The 21,880-nt window shown below is 50.9% G+C and overlaps 1 protein-coding gene across 2 annotated transcripts in view; it reads left to right on the top strand.

Annotated features, from left to right (window-relative positions):
• The window catches only part of LOC147617167 (Major facilitator superfamily protein), a 67,808-nt gene extending 46,303 nt beyond the window's left edge, over window positions 1–21,505 (top strand). For both annotated transcript variants that reach the window (XM_086776771.1, XM_086776772.1), the window contains 2 exons: window positions 20,368–20,505; window positions 20,932–21,505. In XM_086776771.1, coding sequence (XP_086632897.1) covers window positions 20,368–20,505; window positions 20,932–21,202 — 409 coding nt within the window. In that variant the 3' untranslated portion in view covers window positions 21,203–21,505. The remainder of the gene's footprint in view (window positions 1–20,367; window positions 20,506–20,931) is intronic.
• Window positions 21,506–21,880: the final 375 nt, after the last annotated feature.

The following is a 21,880-nucleotide window of genomic DNA, read 5'->3' on the forward strand; positions in this document are numbered from 1 at the left end:
TCACAGAGGATGGGTTTGTGCAAAGACAGAGGTACATGGATGTATATATGTCTCATGCCATGCGCACTACTATTGGGCAGCTTCGGGTATCTTCACACACTCTAGAGATAGAGGCAGGGAGAGCTACAAGAGCCCGAGAGTAAGCTTTAGCCCCTGCCTCGAAGGAAGTTTGCAGGCGCAGACCATGGTTCGATGGTGAGCTTGCCTGGCTGTTTGTACTAATCTTATGGAGAATCTTACAGTTAGCATCAGCAAACCTAAACACCAAGCAAAGAAGCAAGGGTTGCATGTCTCACGCATGGTTGCAAGTATGTCAAGAATCCCAGGTATTTTTCTTGTGGTATTTGCTAGGGTTTGAAGGTAGGAGAGAGAGAGAGAAGGTGCGTGAGAGAGGGTGTATACAAACAATGTGAGATTTCATAGTCATTTTTGCATGTAGAAATTTGCAAATTGTGTCACATAGAGGTGGAGACAGAGGAGCATTATGTTTGCCATTGCCCAGTATACTCTGAGATTCGCTGGAGATACCACTGTCTCTTCAGGGAGGGATTTGGTCCACTCAGCAGAGTTATGCAGTTTCATGATCAGAGATGCTTGGGGGGATTTTTGATGGAGTTACGACGTCATAGAGAGCGGCTATTACTGCAGCTTCCACAGCAGAGGGATACTACATCTCATACACGGATCACTACCTTCTTCCAACCACTCAGTGGTGGGACATCCTCCACAGCTCCTTCAGTCCAAACCCGGGTCACTCGGAGACGCACTCTCTCTACATCTACTAGGAGAGGAGTGACATCAGCACGAGCGAGAGAGCTACGATCCAGGAGACGCCCCCATCCACCTGGCCCTCGCCCCCCAAGTCTCCACCAGACACAGATTGATGAGATCTTGAGGAGACATAGTAGAGAGGACAGACCCCAGATTGATCTAGCACAGATTGGGAGATATCTTGCCCCTAACCCGATGTATGACATCCTATACCCAGTCATTGGCACCGGTTGCAGCTAGTTGCTTTATTGGGTGTATTTACCCCCCCTCCCTCCCACCTACCCCACAGTAGTTAACCAAAGCCTTGTATGTGATTTATCTCCACATTATAGAGTACTTTGTACTTTTTTTTCTTTTGTATCCATTTGATGTCCATTGAGACATGATGATGATGTACACAGGTTTTGTCTCATAGGCCGTTTTTTTGCCTTTAGAAGACGTTAAAAAAATCTTTCTTTATTTCTCTCCCCCCATGATACTCAGGACATAGACTTGTTAATATATCTTTTCTCTCTCTCTCTCTCTCTCTCTCTCTCTCTCTCTCTCTTCAGGAAGCTGTGGACACCCCCTTCATTGATGTATACCATTCTATACCCCCAGTATGGTACAGGATGGAGCTAGCTAGGTTGCATATCATGATTGTATACACCATGCATATAGCTTTGCATTCTCCTAGTAGTAGAGCTCCATCACCTCCCCCACTCATTGTACTTATTGCACACCCAGATTCAGCTTTTTTAGTTCAGTACTTTTTCATTTTGTTGGGATGACAGAGGATACCCCACACAGGTACACTGATTTGTCTCATAGGCCGAGTTCGGTCTTTTGGAAGACGTTAATAAAATCTTTCTTTCAGGAGAGGCTAGCTCGCTTTCATTCAGACTCAGGGTACATGTTCACGCCATTCACAGCCTCAGCATCGGCGATGTATGATATCTTATATCCCTCTTATGGCACTGGATGGAACATAGATCTGCATAGCATGCTTGTACTACCCCTTCAGCATATAGAGATGCATCTTGCCTTAGCACTCCATCCACATCCCCACCCCCCCTTATATTGTTTCCTCGCTCCTCCCCTAGCCCCCCCGCGTGCCTTCGCTGCTGCGCCCTGCATTGCCCGCCGCCTATCCACTAGCCCCTCCCGCCTGCATTCGCTGCTGCGCCCTGCATTGCCCGCCGCCTATCCACTAGCCCCTCCCGCCTGCATTCGCTGCTGCGCCCCCTCCCGCCTGCATTCGCTGCTGCGCCCCCTCCCGCCTGCTTTCGCTGCCGCCGCCCTGCTCTGCTCGCCGCCCTTCCTCACCTTCGTGCCCCCCCCCCCTTTCTTCGCGCCCTCCTCCCCTCTGCAGCGCCCCGTCCCCCCCCTCCGCCAGCTCGTTTTCCTCACCTCCCTCTTGCGTGCAGCTCCCGCCCTCCCCCCCTTAGGGTTTCTCCTTCGCCTTCCCCCCCCCCCCTCCTTTTTCTTACTTCCGTCCCCTGGGGGTTTTGTTTCCCTTTTGCTCCGTCTTCTGTCTCTCTGTGTGCAACTCGGTTCTAGCAGGATCCCGCCTTCGCCTCGCCTTCGCCGCGCAGCTTCAGACTCTGATGGAGGCTCCTCCCGCCCCGCCTCAGAGGGACTCATTCGCAGCCCCCTCGCCCGCCCCTGAGGACACCCCCATCAGGCTTTCTCTTTCGTCGCCAGAAGAGGAAGCGAGCCTCACCGCAGAGGTGGAACGCCTCCAGGCTCACTCCACCATCCGCCGTATAGTCGGCACTCGCCCCAGCAGAGGGGAGATCAGGGATCTTCTTCAGGCCCGCCTTCTTGCAGATGTGGGCAAGATCCTGGACGTACAGCTACTGGGCCGTGGACATTACCAGATCGAGTTCGAGGCCGCCCAGAGCGTTGCCGAGGTCCTTGCCATGAGCCCCCTTGACATCAGGGGTGCTCGGGCTTTCTTCAGACCTTGGCAGCATGGATTTGACCCAGCAGCGGCGGCGGAGCAGGGAGAGCGCCTTTTTCATGTTACAGTTTGCTTCCCTGGACACCGCCGGGAGTATCTTCCGCTCCTCTCCAGGCTCGGAGCATTGGTGGGCTCGGTACTAGAGACTGGCCCCTCACCAGCTTCAGTGGTGGCCAAAGCAGCTGGGCTACCTTCGGTCAGAGTGTTGGTGTCTGACATCTCCTCCCTTCCTAAGGTCATTTAGCTACCTAGGATGGGGGGGATGGATAGATCAGAGAGTGGAGTTCTCGGGGCTCCCGAATCAGTGTTTCATTTGCAGGCAGGTCGGCCATCTGGCCAAGGCCTGCCCTCGCAAGAGACCCCGACCCTCACCACAGCAGCAGGCTACTGATGGCCCGCCCACAGATTCGGCTCTGCAGGCTGCCTTCGGGACACCTGCTCAGGCCACAGAGACCTCGGAGTGGCAGCCTGGACAGGGGCGCCACCGAGGGAGACAGCCACAGCAGCACGCCCAGAGACCGCTGCAGCAACAGCCACAGTCTCAGCCTCACTGGGTTCCCGTGAGGAACAGCTTTTCTCCCCTCCAGAAGGAGACCCCCGCGGCGACGACTGAGGACCAGGAGATGCCAGCACCCCCTCCTTCACCCCCCCCCCACCCCCGTCCCCTCCCACCGCCTCGCTTCCACCATCGCCTCCTCCCGTCTCCGCTCCGGTTTCGGCAGCGGCTCCCTCTCCACCCCCCTCGCCCCCCCCCCCCCCCCTCCTCCCCCTCCGCCCGCCTCACCTTCCCGGGAGGCCCTGGCAGTTCCCTGGCGTTCACCTGCAGTCCGGAGAGCGCTGAGCACTGACCTCGCTCGAGCATCACAGAGGAGACCTACTATGCCGATTAGGGCTTCACGGATTTCATCTATCCGCAGTCGGCTGAGTCGCCTTGGCATTAGACAGCGCTCGGAGGCTTTTGATTATACCTTCACACGGCTTTTTGGAGCAGAGGGCATCCATGAGCCAGCACCCATCCGAGTTCATGTAGTGATACCTCCGGCCCACGGGGAGGAGGCACTAGACTCAGCGGTGGCCTTCTCGTTCTCTCTATGTGGCCCTTGCGACCGGGAGTGGACTCTAGAGCTCGCTCTCAGCACTTTGAAGACTCAGGCAGTTGAGTTTTCTCATCACATGAGCGATCTGGAGGTGACAGATGTGATAGGCCGACTTTGGGAGTTGGCTCATTTTTTCTTGGATCCCGGGAGTGTGGATACCTCAGGGATTCGGCATTTGGTCGTTCGCATAGTGGTGGACTTAGCACGCGACCCTGGATATGTGTGTATACACGAGGTTGCTTTGTCAGAGCGGGAGGCAGTCGCCATGGGCCACAGCCACCACTGGCGCCTGATCCGGGATTCTTGCAGCACCCTGGGTGGGCAGATTCGTAGCCGCTCGGATGGGGACTACTCTCCATCCAAGCCGCTTGCGAAGGCCCGCCGTACGGCTGAGACAGCATCCACCTCAGCAGGGCATCCATGAGGATCATCTCATGGAATGTACAGGGCCTTGGCGGAGCACATTTTATACGCTATCGTGGTTGCTTGAGGCAGGAGCTTCAGAGATGCCTGGTTGGTGGCAGCATTGATATTTTGATGATGCAGGAGCACCACTTGGGTGAGAGCAGGATCCGGAGATATGGTTCGGTGATGCCTGGTAGATGGGACACTTTTTGGTTTGCAGGGTTTGGTCCTTTGGGTGGACAGGGAGGAGTATGCATGGTCATTGCAGATGTATGGCGGCAGGCCATTGTGGATCGAGGGATCATTGTGCCTGGTAGAGCACAGCATGTCATTCTGAGGATGCATGATGAGCTATCGGGCGTGCTCAATGTCTATGCGCCCAATCATGCTAGTGCCAGAGCAGAGTTCTGGACCCAGGTTACGGATGCATTGCCAGAGGCCGCACATTGGTGTGTCGGGGGAGACTTCAACATGCTTGAGGACCCGGCAAATAGGGTGGGAGGCAGTCATGTTACAGTGCACGGCACGGAGCTTGCAGCTTGGGACCGGTTTTGCATGTCACTGAGGATCACTGATGCATGGCAGCATGGGGCTTTCTCACAGTCTCAGGACAGTCTTAGTTTCTCTCGGTCGGATCGCCGGCAGGGAGGGACTAATCTATCATGGATTGATCGCTTTTATGTGGGCGACTGGTTAGGGGAGCGAGGGGGCTCCGTCGGCATTCTCGCTGGCACCTCATTTTCAGATCATGCGCCAGTTATCTTGACATTGGAGGAGAGGACACTGGAGCCCAGCTTGCAGTTGAGGATCCCAGAGAGGGTACTTACAGATCCCAGTCTCGCTGAGGACATTGAGAGGATCTGGCATGATAGTCAGTGCTCTGACCAGGATGCAGCGGGCCAGTGTGCCCTGGGACTCATCGATCTTAGCTCTTTTCTGCAGGCTGCAGCTTTGACACGGCTGGGAGAGATTCGCGAGTGGGAGCATCGGCTCAGACGCAGCCTTGCTTCGCTACAACGCCTTCAGGAGCAGCAGCCTGCATGTGAGTGGGTGGCGTCCCAGCTGAGCCAGGCACGCCAGGAGGTTTGAGAGGTAGAGGAGCAGAGACATGAGTTTTACTATCGTCGTCAGGCCTCTCAGTGGACGCAGCTTGGTGATAGAGTGACTGGAGAGTTTTTTGAGATCACTGGACCCCGTCATTGGCGAGCAGGAGTCCGCCAGCTTGGTAGACCGGATGGATCGGTAGCTACTGAGCTCGGGGAGATCAGAGCCATTGCCACTGCATTCTATAGAGACCTGCTTTCAGCGGAGCCAGCCACTGAGGATCGAGATGTTTGCATACAGACTGTGTGGGCCCATGTGCAGAGGAGGGTCACAGACCGTATGCGTACAGTTCTAGGTGTGCCTTTGTCAGAGATTGAGCTTGCCGAGGCCTTGAGGGTCCTGCCGCGACATAGTTGCCCAGGGGAGGACGGACTGACGCCGGCCTTTTTTATGCGCTATTGGGACCTTTTGGGGCCAGGCCTCCGCAGGGGCTTTCAGCATGTTTTGGACACTGGGGTGATGCCGCAAAGCTTTTCAGAGGGCTTGATCTATCTTATCCCCAAGGGGGAGGGAGTATCAGATGATATTCGGCATTGGAGGCCTATTACGATCCTCAATACTGTCTACAAGGTCTTAGCAAAGGCCTTGAGTTTGAGGATCCAGCCTTTCCTGGGGGAGTTGATTCATGCTACTCAGACAGGATTTGTCAAGGAGCGCAGTATCCTTGACAGCATCTTTACTTTCTGGGAGGCGACGGCCCCAGCTAGATTTCTTGGCGAGGACTTGGTCGTGATGCTTCTCGATTTTGAGAAGGCATACGATAGAGTTGATTGGGGTTTCTTAGAGGGCACTATGCTTCGCCTGGGCTTTGAGCCAGGATGGATCAGAGGGGTGGCGGCTCTGTATTCCACAGCTCAGCCAGGTGTTGATTGCAGGAGGACGGGGGCCGAGTTTTGAGCTGATCAGATCAGTCCGTCAGGGGTGTCCCCTCGCCCCTTTTCTTTTTCTCTTCTTTGCGGAGGCTATGAGCATGTATTTGACGGCAGAGGAGGTTGGTTTGAGAGGACTTTAGCTCCCAGTCCGGGGGGAAGACCTGCTTGATGCTGAGTTTGCAGACGACACGGGCTTATTTTTGCATGGCCAAGAGGCCAATCTTCGGGCAGAGCAGTCGCTCCAGGTTTTTAGTGCAGCTTCGGGAGCATTGATCAATTGGCGCAAGACAGTGGCCTTTTGGATCAGTAGTGCTCCCACTCCGGCATGGAGCCCGGACCCCGGTTTTAGATGGATTCCTCCAGGCACAGCAGTGCGGTATTTGGGATGCCAGATTGGCCTAGATTTGTCACCTGAGCAGCAGATTGCCCCGCTTCTTTTGAGCATTCGGAAGAAGCTTTTGTATTGGAGTACAACTCGACTATCCTTGGCTGGGAGGGTGGTGGTGGCAAATCAGGTGCTGTTAGCGACCATGTGGTACATTACGTCTTGCTAGATCTTCTCGAGCTCTTGCATCAGCTAGGTACAGAGGCTGATCAGGAACTTTCTGTGGTCTGGGCGGGACGGTCAGCCAGCTCGGGCAAAGGTTGCATGGGCATTTATTACACTTCCGCTGGCTCAGGGAGATTTGGGCATTATAGATCCAGTCGATCAGAGTAGAGCCTTATTGGGGAAGCTTATCGTTCGAGGGTTGCTTCTAGGCGCTGAGCCTTGGAAAGAGCTCCTCTTGCAGCGGCTGCAGGCTCGGGCGGCCCCAGCAGGGGGCACTTGGGCACCAGAGATTCGCTGGATCTTCATAGAGATGAGGAGGACAGGCCTCAGTAGAGGATGGGAGGACAGATTTGCTTTGAGTATCCTGAGAGCTTGGGAGCTGCTGAGACCGGGGCTCTCTCAGCGACCTCCTTCTTGTGTTGAGGAGCGGGCCAGATAGCCACTCATCTGGAGCCCAGCGGTTCGCACAAAGCAGGGTCATATGCTGGGTTCTTGGCCTCGTTTAGCCTGGGGGCCTTTAGCGGCAGGCCTAGCTCGTAGTTTTGGAGACTGGCAGGCCTTCTGCAGTCTACCAGAGGAGATCCAGGTGGAGAGGCTGAGTCACTTCAGAGGGGGGTTGATTATGAGGGATGATATTCAGGAGGCACTCACAGAGGAGTGGTTCACGCCTCTCGAGCCAGTGGCCCCACGGTGGATGGGAGCCTTTACACAGTTGGAGATCCTGATTGCTGTCAGAGCTTGCACTGAGGATGGCAGTTGCCTCTACTATGAGATTCAGGATGAGGGCAGACTCCAGAGAGTGGAGGTGGAGTCGCCTTTGGTTGCAGAGTGCACCTTTCAGAGGATTCGGATAGTGGCCGCCGCTTCTCGGAAGTGGCATATTGACCCCGACCCTGCTGATGTGCTCCCGGATTGGCGCATATGGGCATATGCAGCGCGCCCCTTGGCCCGGCTACAGTGGGACCGTGGGGAGTACGAGTGGCATGATCCTTATGCATCCCTTGAGGCCACAGAGATTACCTTTTTCCAGTATACTGTTCGACTGGGGCGGCATATTTTGACGGCGAGGAGGACGGTCTCTCCTGTGGCGGCAGCGGGGCATTGGCGGCTACAGGGACTCTCACAGGAGTTCCTGGAGGATTTTTGGGCGCGGCTCTGGGCTAGTCGACAGGCCCGGAGGATCTCGACTTTTCAGTGGCTGGTCGCCCACAGGGGCTCAGCAGTTGGCACTTGGCTTGTTTATAGCGGTCTTCCGGTGGCCTGCGTCCGATGCGGCCACCCTATGGAGACACAGAGACATTGCCTTTGGGATTGCCCTCAGGCGCAGCAGGTTTGGCTACGGATGCTGCGTATTCTGGCCCCCCTCTCTCCAGAGGGTATGTTTACGTGGGGTGCCGTTGCTTGGTCGACTTCGTCGGGGCCTGCTATGGGCTATGAGATGGAGCAGGGCAGTCAGGCCATTAGATTTATTAGGGGCCAGCCTCGCCTGGTTCCGGCACCGGATTTCTCGTCCGCCAGCTGGACACAGGAGAGGGATTTACGATGGGAGCTCCTCAGCAGCCTCACCATCTGGTTCACTTGGAGGGCCCGGTGCTTTACGGCCTTTGAGGGGAGATTGGAGCCACCGGCAGAGACTGTACGGGGGATTTGGCAGGAGTTGATCCACACCCTGCGAGGATAGTACGACCGCATCCGGGGAGACTCCGGATGAGGCGATCTTACGGCGCCATGCCTTTCACACCACTTGGCGCTGTGGCCCCTTCTACACCTTACACACGGTATCCCCCCGTTGGCACTACAGGCCACCTGTTTGGCTCTTCCCCCCCCCTATTGTATGATTTAGCCTCTCAGTCCTTTGTACTGATGCTTGTATTTTGCAGCACCTAGGGAGAGTCTCCCGGGCTGCCATGCTGTATTCACTGCTCTGTCTCTCTTATGAGCAGGAGAGATCTTTTGTAGCCCTACGGGCGTTTTTTATATAACTAATGAAAGGATCTTTTCTCGAAAAAAAAAAAACACAATGAACCTACAGGAGCTGGAGGCATACATCAAGACAGTGGAGGACAACACCAAGAAATTACTGGGCGAACAAAAGAAGGTGCTGGACAGGGTTCTGAACCAACATGAAAAACAGTTGGAAGGCCTCCGCAAGGAGATACAAGGAAAGAACAACAGGATTGAAGAACTGACAGCCCAAGTGAACCATCACGAAACATGAAAAACAGTTGGAAGGCCTCCGCAAGGAGATACAAGGAAAGAACAACAGGATTGAAGAACTGACAGCCCAAGTGAACCATCACCAAGAGGTGACTTAGATGTTGAAAGAGACCCAGCTGCAACAAAGAGGAATGCCAGAAGCTGCCCCAATGATAGGGGAACTCCGGGCAGAAATGGAAGCCCTAAAGGCTACGGTCAAGGACCACACAATGGAGGAAGGGGAACTGAATATTCAGGAGGGTTTAAGGGCTGACTTGGAGCAGTTGAAAGCTGCGAGTGATAAGCTGCGGGAAGAACTGCAGACCACGAAGAAAGATTGGGTGGAGGTGGTGAAGAAGCACAAACCTCCGCATAGCATCATACATGAGACTCTCGAGGAGGAGAAACACAGGAAGGATAGGGCCCTCCATGTGCGAGTACGGGGGCTGCAGGCGGGGGCTTCCCCAAAGGGGGATGCCATGACACTTTGCCAGACGCTAGGAGTGGACGGAATCGCCCCCCCCCCCCCCCCCCTTTGCAGACACATGGAGGGAAAGAAAGGATATGACACGAGAGCGACCCCTCATCATTAGATTCCCTGATGCCACCAGCAGATAGGCCTTCTTAGACAGACGGGCTGCCCTCAAGGGCACACAAATGTACATGGGAGATGATCTCACTCCACCATAGGTGGCACACCGGTGTGAGGCAATGGTGACTGTTCATGAGGCCCGCAGCGCAGGCAAGTGGGCTATCTACAGGGATGGTAGAGTCATTATCACTGAGCGCCGTCCCAAATATGAGACCAAACACCTGGGGTTGGCAGTATGGAACTACAATGGCATGCTGTGGTCGAATCCAGGAGGCTTGAGCGAGATTCTCACAGGCAGGGATGTCATTTTTTTTTACAGAGACTCATCAGAGCCCTGAGAGGGGCTTACCATACATAGCGGGGTATGAGAGTGGGAGTCAGCTTTTCGAGGCGAGACCTGTACATCGGGAGGAGTACGTGGCTCTGGGGGGGTAGCTGTCCTTTTTAAATCCCATCTCCGACAGATTCTCAGCATCGTCCGGAAGGACGAGGATGCACGATATCTTTGGGTGTGGCTACAGCTTAGCAGTGATAGAGTCATCCACATTGCTATGTGTTATTTTGCACCACGCCACTCCCCTTACACCGCACAGCATGGCCAATCACCGTACTTACTATTATTTGAGGATATCATGGAGTTCTCACAGCTAGGGGAAGTCGTCCTACTCCTGGATTTCAACGCTAGGACGGGAAGTCAGCAAGTCCCACTACTTGATCTAGACGACCCTATCAGACTACAGGAGGTGGACATCACTGACATAGGGCTACAGCGATCATCACAGGACCGTGAGGAGGTCACAGTGTCCGGGAGATATTTCTTAGAGCTGGGAGCTGCACATGGTCTTGTTATCTATAACGGGATGTCCCGATGGCCCTCCTCTGGCACCCTCACCTCCTTCCCTCGCTCAGGAGGTACTAGCACTGTGGACTACCTTATGGGATGTCCGGCTTTGGCACACCTTACCCCGACTTCTCCATTCCGCCACCCCCTTTTGAAGCTGACCATGCCTACTCTCTTTCACTCTTACCTGCACACCACCCGTCCGTCCACCACCTCCCCCCATCTCACATTACACTTTGATCACGAGCTTGACCTTGTTTACTCCAACCACATCTACCACCAACTCCAGGATGTGGAACCTATTGTGCTCCTACCCACCCTCACAACACAACTCACCACCATACTCCACACATCCGCCACAGCTTCTTTCATATGCACGCGGCGGTCTACCGCCAAGCCACCTTGCGGTTCCATGCCCCAGAACTGTTGGTATGATGACGAATGTCGGGCCACACGCTCCCGTCTTAAGCATGAGGTACGGATTGGGCAAATCTCGAAGCGCCAGGCGCAACGGATTTCTCAACGGCTCACCCGACGCAAGAAACAGGAGTTCTATGCTCGGAAAGAGGATGAGTTATACCAACTTTTCTTAGGGCCAACTTGCAAAGAGGCATGGAGGAAACTCCGATAACATCGCCCTCCCACACCTATCACCTGCCCAGACACATGGCACTCCTATGCATGCTCCCTCTATCATATACCCCATTAGCCACCCCTACCCCCACCACCAGACCCCCGCCCCACCACCTCCACCTTCTTCACAAAGGGCATGGTCCTCAAGGCCATTCGTAGACTACGCAATGGGCGAGCCCAAGATCATGAGGGACTCACTGCCGAATACATCTTGCATGCCCATGATACCCTAGCGCCCCTACTAGCCTACATGTTCAATAGAGCCCTTTGTGAAGGATTTCCACCCTCTTGGTCCACCAACACCATCACCCCCATCCTCAAAGCCGGAGATCCACTTGATCCTAATAACTACAGGACGATCATGATTGGCCACACATTGGCCAAGCTCTATGGATCAGTGCTAGAGGCGGAGCTCAGTTCATTTGCAGAGAGCCAAGGATGCAGAGCCTCAGGACAGGCTGGCTTTCAGAGGAGCTACTCTACCCTTGACCACAGCTTCACCCTCTGTGCCATCATCGAGGAGGGTAGAGCACGACACCAGAGGATTTACTGCTGCTTTGTGGATTTCCGCAAAGCTTTTGATATTGTACCCTGAGCCCGCCTCTTACACCATCTACAGGAGATCAGAGTCCCATCTGACATGGTTTGGAGCATCATCGCCCTCTATGAGTCCGTCACCGGACGAGTGAGAGCCCCAGGAGGTACATCTTAGGAGATTTCCAGCACCATTGGGATGAAATAGGGCTGCCCTCTATCACCCACTCTTTTCGGCCTCTACATTGATGAGATCTCGAGCTTCATTGATGGATTAGGCGGGGCTGGTCCCACAGTGGCAAGCATATTGATCCCCATACTACTATATTCAGATGACATCGTCCTCCTCTCAGACTCAGCCGAAGGGCTTCAGAGACAGTTGGATACCTTACATGACTTTTGCACTCAGCGAGACCTCTGTGTTAACCTTGGTAAAACCAAGGTAATGGTCTTCAATACCTCTCGCCCCGTCACGTCCAGATTGAGCTTCACATATAGAGGGGATCCTGTGGAGATTGTCTCATCCTATGTCTACGTTGGTGTCACTTTCAGTGGCCCACGCTTTACCATGCTTCCCGCAGCACATGCCAGAGTGACGCGGGGATATGCAGCCTTAAGCTTACTTGAGCGGCAGTGCTTCCAGGCACATTTCCAAGAGCCCAGGACAAAGGGCTGGCTTTTTGACACCCTCATCACACGAGCCTTGATGTATGGAGCAGCTTTCTGGGGCCAGATTTATCCGATGAGGATTGGCAACGAGTTGAGAGGCCCCAGGTCATGATGCTCTCCCGTATGATCCGCAGCAAACCATCAGTCCCACACCAGATTATCCAGGCAGAGTTTGCTGTAGCCCCGACGGTAGTGGAGGCAAGTCACGTACCTTCATCGCATCAGTCACATGGATCCCCACAGGTACCCAAGGCTTGCCCTGGAGTCCTCCAGACAGCTAGCACTTGAGGGGCACTCTGGAGTATGGTATGCACTGGTTTCCACTTGGTTATCAGTATACGGGGCTCTGCATGGACCGCCTACACCCACTTCAGTACAGTTTGGACTCCCCTTTTTTCTGGCTGTCTCACTAGGATACCAACCGGGTTATCCGGTCAGATCTTCTTAGCCTCTACACACATTGCACATGGATCACACCCTCGCAGCTCCCCACGAAGATGCACTTTTACAGAGACCACTTCCTCACACTCACTGAGGATGGATTCATCCAGCAGCCAGGCTACTTGAGTGTTCACATGTCCCATGCCATGCAGATTGCGATTTGCCAGATATACAGGTTTCTTCCCACTGCCTCAGAGTGGAGACACGTAGAGCTGAGCGCATCTTCAGAGCCGGGAAGCTCATACGAACACCTAGAGAGGAGAGGATCTGCCGACTATGCCACACAGAGGTTGAGACGGAGGAGCAGTACATATGCCGCTGCCCAGTATACTATGAGATCCGCAGGAGGTTTCACTGTCTATTTCCGTGAGGGATTCGGTCCACTCTCCAGGATCATTGACTTCCGAGACCGGCGTTGCCTGGGCCTCTTCCTGCTTGAGCTCTGCAAACACAGGGACACCTTCTTGAGACACAAGCCCCAACCACCCCGCCCCCTCCCTCGGCAGCCAACCGTCACCAGTTTCTTCCGGACCCAGGAGGTGGAGGACATCGACATAGTGGATCTTGTGGACCCTCCACGAGCTACTCTGGACCTACCTCGCCCGAGAGGAGTTACCTCGGACCGAGAGCCTCTGCACTCTAGCGTGCCCGACGCCCTCGACCCCCCCGTCGGCCACGATCACCTCATCAGCTCCAGATCCAGGACATGCTCCACCACCATCGAGCTACCTTTCCACGTGACATAGCTGAGGGAGACCTCTCGGCCATACTCGTCAACCCCATGCTTGACATTTTGGAGAGTGGTTTACCATCTACTCGGAGCTGATGTTGTTCCCATGTTTTTATGTTCTTAGTATTCCATGACGAGTTTCCATGGACAGTTTTGTATCACCCTAGTGAGATAGCTATATTTATGTTTTCATTCTGTTTTATTTTCCATTCCATGATGAGATATGCCATGGACATTATTGTACCACTTTGGTCTCATAGGCCCATTGGGTCTTTAGTAGATGCTTAATATATCTTTCTTTAGTAGATGCTTAATATATCTTTCTTTCTTTCTTTAGTAGATGCTTAATATATCTTTCTTTCTTTCTTTCTTTCTCTCTCTCATTTCATTTTCATTTCTCTCTCTTCATAATAGAAGATATATTACCAAAAATTACTTAAAACTTTACAAATGGCCACATGGCCGCTAGGTGATTGTTGGAAACATGGATCCTCCCACTTCCCGGGAGGTCACCCATCCCAGTTGTGTTCCTACGCAAGCGCACTTAACTGAGGTGTTCCACAAATTGTTCTAGCCATCCAAACCCCTAAACCTTAAGGTGTTAGGTGACCTCCAATTATCCAATTTGTAGAAACCACAACTTGCCAAGATTCAAACCCAGTCTCACCACATGAGCTAGTTCTCTCTAGAAGTGTGGATTGCATCTCCAACACCCCCCCTCAAGCTACACTTTAGTTTAGGTCTTAGCTTCCAACATCACAACCTGGGCTCTGATACCATGTTGGAAACATGGATCCTCCCACTTCTCGGGAGGTCACCCATCCCAGTTGTGTTCCTACGCAAGCGCGCTTAACTGATGTGTTCCACAAATTGGTCTTACTTTTCCTCACTAATTACTCCAAACCACAAGTGTAGCTCGGAGTACCCTCATCCAATATATAGCTGTGTCATTCTCCACCAAATGAGCTGATCGCAAGGAAGAGACTTGTCACAATAGTAGCCCTTTTATATGACCTATGTGAGCTGTAATACCAACTTTTGCATCAAATATGAAGGCATTCCTAGTTAACCAGATATGCCACAAACCTATTCACCTGAAAAAATGAAAGAAAACTAAATGTTGTAGGTTATCCGGCCCATTCGGAATCTTGTCAAAAATCCAATCTTTAACCTTTACGAGCCTATCTGTCAACGGAATCCATACGCGAGAAAGGAAATCCAACACTTTACGAGCCTATCTGTCAACGGAATCCATACGCGAGAAAGGAAATCCAACACTTTCTTTACCACCGGACATGAAATGAAAAGATGCGGGCAGAAGCAATCCGTCGCTTTCGCAACTGGTTTCCCAATGGTAGGCCTCCAACTAGCATGCGCCATAGGAACACCTTCCCTTGATAGGGAATCCAGCCCTGTAAGATTACTTCCTTCCACCAAGCCCTACTTTTCTTGATGTTCCATACCCTATTAGCCTTCTCAGTGATCCAGTGCTTATCTTCCATCACAGTGGCCTGACATTCACTCTACCATCAGATCGGTTTTGGCCGAGGCAGGTATCGTCATTAGCTGATCTCACTCTACACAAGATCATCTATTGATCACATGTACTGTCAGATGTTTTTATTTTACTTTTTCTTTCAGTTTTCCATGGCTCAGTATATCCATGGTACCATTGTATTGCTTTTGGTCTCATAGACCCTTGGGGTATTCCGTAGACCCCCCGTCGGCCACGATCACCTCATCAACTCTAGATCTAGGACATGCTCCACCGCCATTGAGCTACCTTTCCACGTGACATAGCTGAGGGAGACCTCTCGGCCATACTCATTAGCCTTATGCTTGATATTTTGGAGAGTGGTATACCATCTACTCGAAATTGATAGTGCTCTCATGTTTCTATGTTCTTAGTATTCCATGATGAGTTTCCATGGACAGTTTTGTATCACCCCAGTGAGATAGCTATGTTTATGTTTTCTTTCTATTTTATTTTCCATTCCATGATGAGATATGCCATGGACATTATTGTATCACTCTAGTCTCATAGGCCCATTGGGTCTTTAGTAGACGTTTAATATTTCTTTCTTTCTTTCTTTCTCTGTGTGTTTTGGTATGATGATAAATGCTGAGCCACATGCTCCCATCTTAAGCATGAGATACGGATGCCAAGTGCAACAAATTTCTCATTGCCTCACCCAACGCGAGGAACAGGAGTTCTACGCTCAAAAAGAGGATGAGTTATACCGAGTCCCGACTCTTCTTAGGGCAGAACTGCAAAGAGGCTTGGAGGAAACTCCTAGAACATCGCCCCCCCGCACACTCTCTCTATCATATCCCCCATCCGCCACCTCTACCCTCACCACCAAATCCCCGCTCCACTACCTCCACCTTCTTCACAAAGGGCATTGTCCTCAAGGCCATCCAAGACTACGTAATGGGCAAGCCCAAGATCACGAGGGACTCACTGTTGAGTATATCTCACATGCCAACAATACCTTGGCACCCCTACTATCCTACATGTTCAATAGAGCCCTTTGTGAAGAATTTCCGCCCTCTTGGTCCGCTAACACCATTGCAGGGCACTCTTGGCAAGCTCATTCTATTGCCTCCAATGCTCGAGGTGGTATGTTGAGACTCCTCTTCGCAAGCTCAACACCTCCTTCAAGAAAAAATTTGCAGCCAGCCTTCTCCGAGTATGGGTCACTCTGCAACAAGCGGCTCCATATCATCCCCCCACCCTTGCATTGTAAGGAAGCGCGCCTACAGTAACCTTTGGTCAGAAATGCCCTAACTCGACTCTCCACCAGACACGTACTTGGTTTCCGCACCCACATTCCCTATGTGGAATCTAGACTAGCACAATTTATAGCATCTTGATTCTAGTTCACTTAGCATTCCCCCTAACCCAAACCCCCACCAAAAAGAACTCTCCTGGGTCACGGGTGGTGATCTTCTCCTGCCATGGCATCTCCCATGAGGATAGATCCTATACTACCTTGAGTGGGGAGGGGTCAAATGTACCACACCCGCCCAAAAAAGCCTACACCCCAGACCCGTTGGGAGGGGCTCCTCGGAGGGGGTGCGTGTGGGCTAAAGGCAACCATACTGTCTGACATCGAAATCCGACAGGAGGCCCTTCGGAGAAATGGTGGAGTGACATGAGACAACCTTCAATAGCCACGGTGATTTGGGCTCAACATTACACTCTAATGCTCCATCTAAGACATGTTCCCTCCTACATACTCAGAGGCTTGTAAGCGTGGTTTAGAGGCTAGTGAGCTCGGCACAAAGGGCTCAGAGACTCACTTTCAAAAAATCAACCCCCCTGGACCTAAACAAGGATAAATTGAAATATTGGAGCCTTTTATAACACAAAGCGGTACAAACACATAAAACTGACATACATGACGAACACTTATTTACAAATGTATTTCGGGGGACAACCCGGGCAAAGGACCCATGACACTCACACACATAAACATAGAAAAATAATATTTATGGAAGTTTAAAAACTTCCGAAGCTGAAGCTGGTGAAGTGTCGATGAAGATGCCATTTTTGATGGTGTCGCCAAGCAATTGATGCTTGGCTAGTCATTTTAGGCCTAAGGGCCAGCATAGACGTCTTCAATGTGTCGAAGGAGGCTTCAATTTGGAAAAGCGCCAAAGTTTCGATGATGCAGGGGCTCCAATTTAATGGAGTTTACGTGATTTTGGAAGAACCCTTTAATTTTATTTATTCAGGAGCTTCTATTTGGGTGATTTGCTTGATCTTTGCGAAACCCTCAAATTTTATGTCGGTAGGCAAGCTTTAATTTGAGCTAATTGCTGGTGATTTTACCATGTACAGTAGTCGTTGAAGCTCTCATTCGACAGTAGCACACACAGGTAGTTGGCTGGAATCAGAGAGGCTGAATGGCGCTGCAAGTCATCGACATCATCATCAGTAGCAGTGGCGGCAGATGGCAGCAACAACAGCGAGGAGCAGCAGGTCGTCGACTGTCAGCTACTAGTGATGGGTGACAGCACCAGTACTAAAGCACTCACAGCAGCATCAATAGGTGAAGGTGGTGGGCGAGTCAGCAGTCGGAGAGATGGTGGCCAACAGCAGCAGGCGTGCTTGGTGGGCCAGGAAGAGTGGCACACAAGTGGCTCACGACAACGCTGGCGGTGTACAGCAGCAGTAGACAGGCGGCACCTGTAGATGATGACGCACAGCAGAAAGGAATGGGCAGCTTCAAATGATGGCAGTAGCAAGGGTTGGACAGCAAGTCGTTGGCAGCACAGATGCTGCATGTTCTTGTTGGCGAGCAGACGAACATCAACGGGCTGCTGGCATAAACCCTAACCCTAACTGGCTGGATTCTAGCTCTGATACCATGTTATAAATCAAGACATCCTAGGAGAGCCAAGAGCTATGTGGGATGGAAGATCTCCATGGTGTGTGCAGAGTGCAGCATGCAATAGGTTGATCGTTGTAACGCGCAACAAAGCCTTCTTTATACCCATGAGCCTTTGCAATTCCACTTTGAGAGAGAAGAGAAGAGAGAGAAAGAAGATAGTAGTCGACATAGTATTGGGTCCCAATTTACCCACTAACCCCAACCCCCCCCCCCCCCCCCCCATCAGTAGCAGTGGCGGCAGATGGCAGCAACAACAGCGAGGAGCAGCAGGTCGTCGACTGTCAGCTACTAGTGATGGGTGACAGCACCAGTACTAAAGCACTCACAGCAGCATCAATAGGTGAAGGTGGTGGGCGAGTCAGCAGTCGGAGAGATGGTGGCCAACAGCAGCAGGCGTGCTTGGTGGGCCAGGAAGAGTGGCACACAAGTGGCTCACGACAACGCTGGCGGTGTACAGCAGCAGTAGACAGGCGGCACCTGTAGATGATGACGCACAGCAGAAAGGAATGGGCAGCTTCAAATGATGGCAGTAGCAAGGGTTGGACAGCAAGTCGTTGGCAGCACAGATGCTGCATGTTCTTGTTGGCGAGCAGACGAACATCAACGGGCTGCTGGCATAAACCCTAACCCTAACTGGCTGGATTCTAGCTCTGATACCATGTTATAAATCAAGACATCCTAGGAGAGCCAAGAGCTATGTGGGATGGAAGATCTCCATGGTGTGTGCAGAGTGCAGCATGCAATAGGTTGATCGTTGTAACGCGCAACAAAGCCTTCTTTATACCCATGAGCCTTTGCAATTCCACTTTGAGAGAGAAGAGAAGAGAGAGAAAGAAGATAGTAGTCGACATAGTATTGGGTCCCAATTTACCCACTAAACCCAACCCCCCCCCCCCCCCCCCCCCCCCCCCCCCCCCCCCCCCCGCGGCAAGCAGGAGTATTTGCTTATATTTCTTTGGAGAACTTTTACAATGAATATGAATGACAACTGAGGACTGCCAAATGCAAGGACGAAGTAGACCAAACGCAAGTTGATCTAGATGCTGTCCAAGAATTGCTCTTCTATGACCACTATGCAATCCCAAAATTGAGGGATGCACATATGCTGGCTAAATGCTGAAGATGTTTGCACAAGGGAGCCGGTGGCTGTAGGCACACTTGCACTCCTTGTATTTGCTGTAGGACTGATTTTCTGAATGGATGATTATTGCTGGATGTAAAGCGTTGCTTATATATGGTGTATGGATGCTGGTTGGTCCAATCAAGTGCTGTCAGCCAGCAGACATTGGACAGAAAATGCCATTTTTGTGGCATTAAATCCATATGCTGCCCTTGAGGCCTGGCCAACTCAGACGCTGGTGGTTTTTGATGATGGCCGACTGATGCCCTTTGGCATCCAGTGCTGGCCGACTATAGGTGTAGGCTGCGAACTGGCTGCCTTTGCCTCAAATGGATTTTGATGATGCCCTTATGGGCTGTCCTTTGGCTGGCCCATAGGCTTGTCTACCATGCAACTACTACAAATCTACTGCTAAGGTTTGACTTCTACATGCCCTATCTAATGAATTCTCCAAGTGGGTACGAGGACTAACACATGCAGACTCTCTATGGCTGTGGAGACTAACCTACAAAGCTCGTGCCTGACATGTCCCGGATTGGGGCTCATAATGGGGTCACGGCATACGACAAATATTCCTAAAAAGGTAAAATCCTATTGATGAATGTTGCACTGGTGTAGAGCCAGTGTGTCACGTAGCACTCGAGTGCAGGGTGCATGTGACAGAGAGAGAGAGAACAAGGTTCTTAGAGAGTATTTGCAGAACTCAATGATAGTTTGATTAGATGTGTTGAGCTTACACTTGGCTATAAGCCTTATCTTTTGACTCAAAGGAATCGCACACATACTAGACAAGTGACACATGGCACACTTATCTTATCCACACCCAAGGGTAGGTTCACACACACTAACACACTTAGCCCATTTAGGGGTTATTCACACACAAATACAAGTGGGTGTACAAACAGGGGTACGCGTACACGATGGGTATAACACAGAGACTCTGAAATACCCAACAGCTTATATCGTTGAATTATGCAAAGTAGGAGAGAGAGAGAGAGAGAGAGAGAGAGTTATATTAACGTATGCAGAAGGCTGAAATGACCCATGAGATCCAATACATAACATAAAGACCATACTGGTCTTGAGCTAAATCTGTGATATAGGAAAAGAAAACATCCCACAGGAGATCTGTGATGCCAAGCATCTAGTACAAATAACCAGTCATCTGGGTTTGCTTTTTGTTCTGGGTTTTGGTTTGTACTTACAGAAATCCTCAATGAAAGCTCCACCCTCACAATAGACTGCCCACTTACCTTCTTCCCAAGCTGCTCTGTCTTTAGCTACTTCTGCATTCTTCTGCGAGAGAGAGAAAGAAAGAAGAAAGAAAGATATATTAATGTCTGCGAAAGGCCAAAGATGAGACCAAAACATAGTACACAGCTGATAGTGTCTCATCAAAAGTAAGACAAACATGAGAGAGAGAGAGAGAGAGAGAGAGAGAGAGAGAGAGAGAGTAATATTATGTGTTTATAGGTGGACACACATTGCTTTGGCTTTCATTACTCTTTCTGACATTGTACTTGTAAGCGGCCTCAATGCACGGCTTGGTATTCCCAACAAAGTGTTTATAGTAGGAGCGTCAGCATTGGGAGATGCAGTGAATCAGTTCAAGTGCGTATCTTCTATCCTTCTGTCTAATTTAGGAGTCACAGTGGTTATTGGTAAAGATTTTACCCCCTGTTTCCAAACAAGTGTTGCTAATCTGCTTAGAAAGTGGTAAGATATGTGTGCATACATGCACGCTCACTTGTGTGTGTGTGTGTGTGCGCGCGCGCACGCACATGCTCATATGCATGTGCATTTGTACGTGTGCATGTGTGGACATGCATGCATGCTTGTATGCGTGTGCACGTGTAGGCATGCATGGGGCTTTGATTTTCATGAATGAGCTTTGTGTGCGTGTGCGCATGCGTCCCTGTGCGGGCACGCACAGGGCTTCAATTTTCATGAATGCTGTTGCTAGTTCTCTATTAACGTTAGCCTCTGATATGACCTTTATATTATTTGACTCATTGTAAGTATTTTTTTCTTTTGAAGATTTATGCCCTTCTTGGTACTTTCTGGACGATTATGTGAACCGGGCATCGAGGGGACACTCTTTGCGCTTTTCATGTCTTTAAATAATCTTGGTACAACCTTAAGCTCATTCTTTGGAGCGGGACTTGCTTCCATGCTCCATATTTCATCGGATCAATTTGAAAACTTTGGTATGGGTATTTGCATCCAATCTCTGTGCACCATTATACCTATACTTTTTCTCCATTTGATACCTGAAGGGACTGGTGTGTCGGTCAATAAATCCAATTAGAGAATTTTTAAAAGAGTGTTTTATTAATGAAACAATCACCCCTAGCTTTCTCTGACACTTATGGGGACAATGACGTGCCATAAGACTGTTATGGGCTATGTTAAATTGTCATTGTGAAGGCTCAAGGCTCTTTCAAGTGACCTCTTTATTCTTTTGGCTGCATGGAAGAAGCTATGAGCATCCTCCATTTCTACACACTTGTCATGTATATAACGTGTTTGTGATTCTTCTCTTCCACTTATTGTGGTAAGAGAGGTAAAAGGTTATTGAATATTGGAGGTGGAGTAGTAATGTTTCCCGTGCATAGGAGTTAGTGTTTTGTGTTGGTTGCTTCACTTAATGTTTCCTGTGCATAGTAGTTGGTGTTTTGTGTTGGAAACTTCACATTGTCTCATAGATGTTATATTATGTGTAGTTCTCAAGAAAGCAATGACTATGTTAGAATCTTACACGAGACAATGATAGTACAATAAGGTCATTGGTCCTATTGTGGGAAGTCTCATATGGTTGATTTATATGAACAAAGAATTATATAAACATATGATAATACCGTTTGCAAATGTTTTCCATTGACAATGTTGAAGTGTAGAAAAAAACCCACCTTGGGTGAGCAGAGTTTAATGGGCTAGTGCAATGCATTGCCACCAGAATTCATAGGGTTGGTAAATGTACTCTAAG

This window comes from Cibotium barometz, chromosome 37 (genome assembly GCF_041138505.1).
Source record: "Cibotium barometz isolate CiBa-2024 chromosome 37, ASM4113850v1, whole genome shotgun sequence".
NCBI classification, from domain to species: Eukaryota; Viridiplantae; Streptophyta; class Polypodiopsida; order Cyatheales; family Cibotiaceae; genus Cibotium; species Cibotium barometz.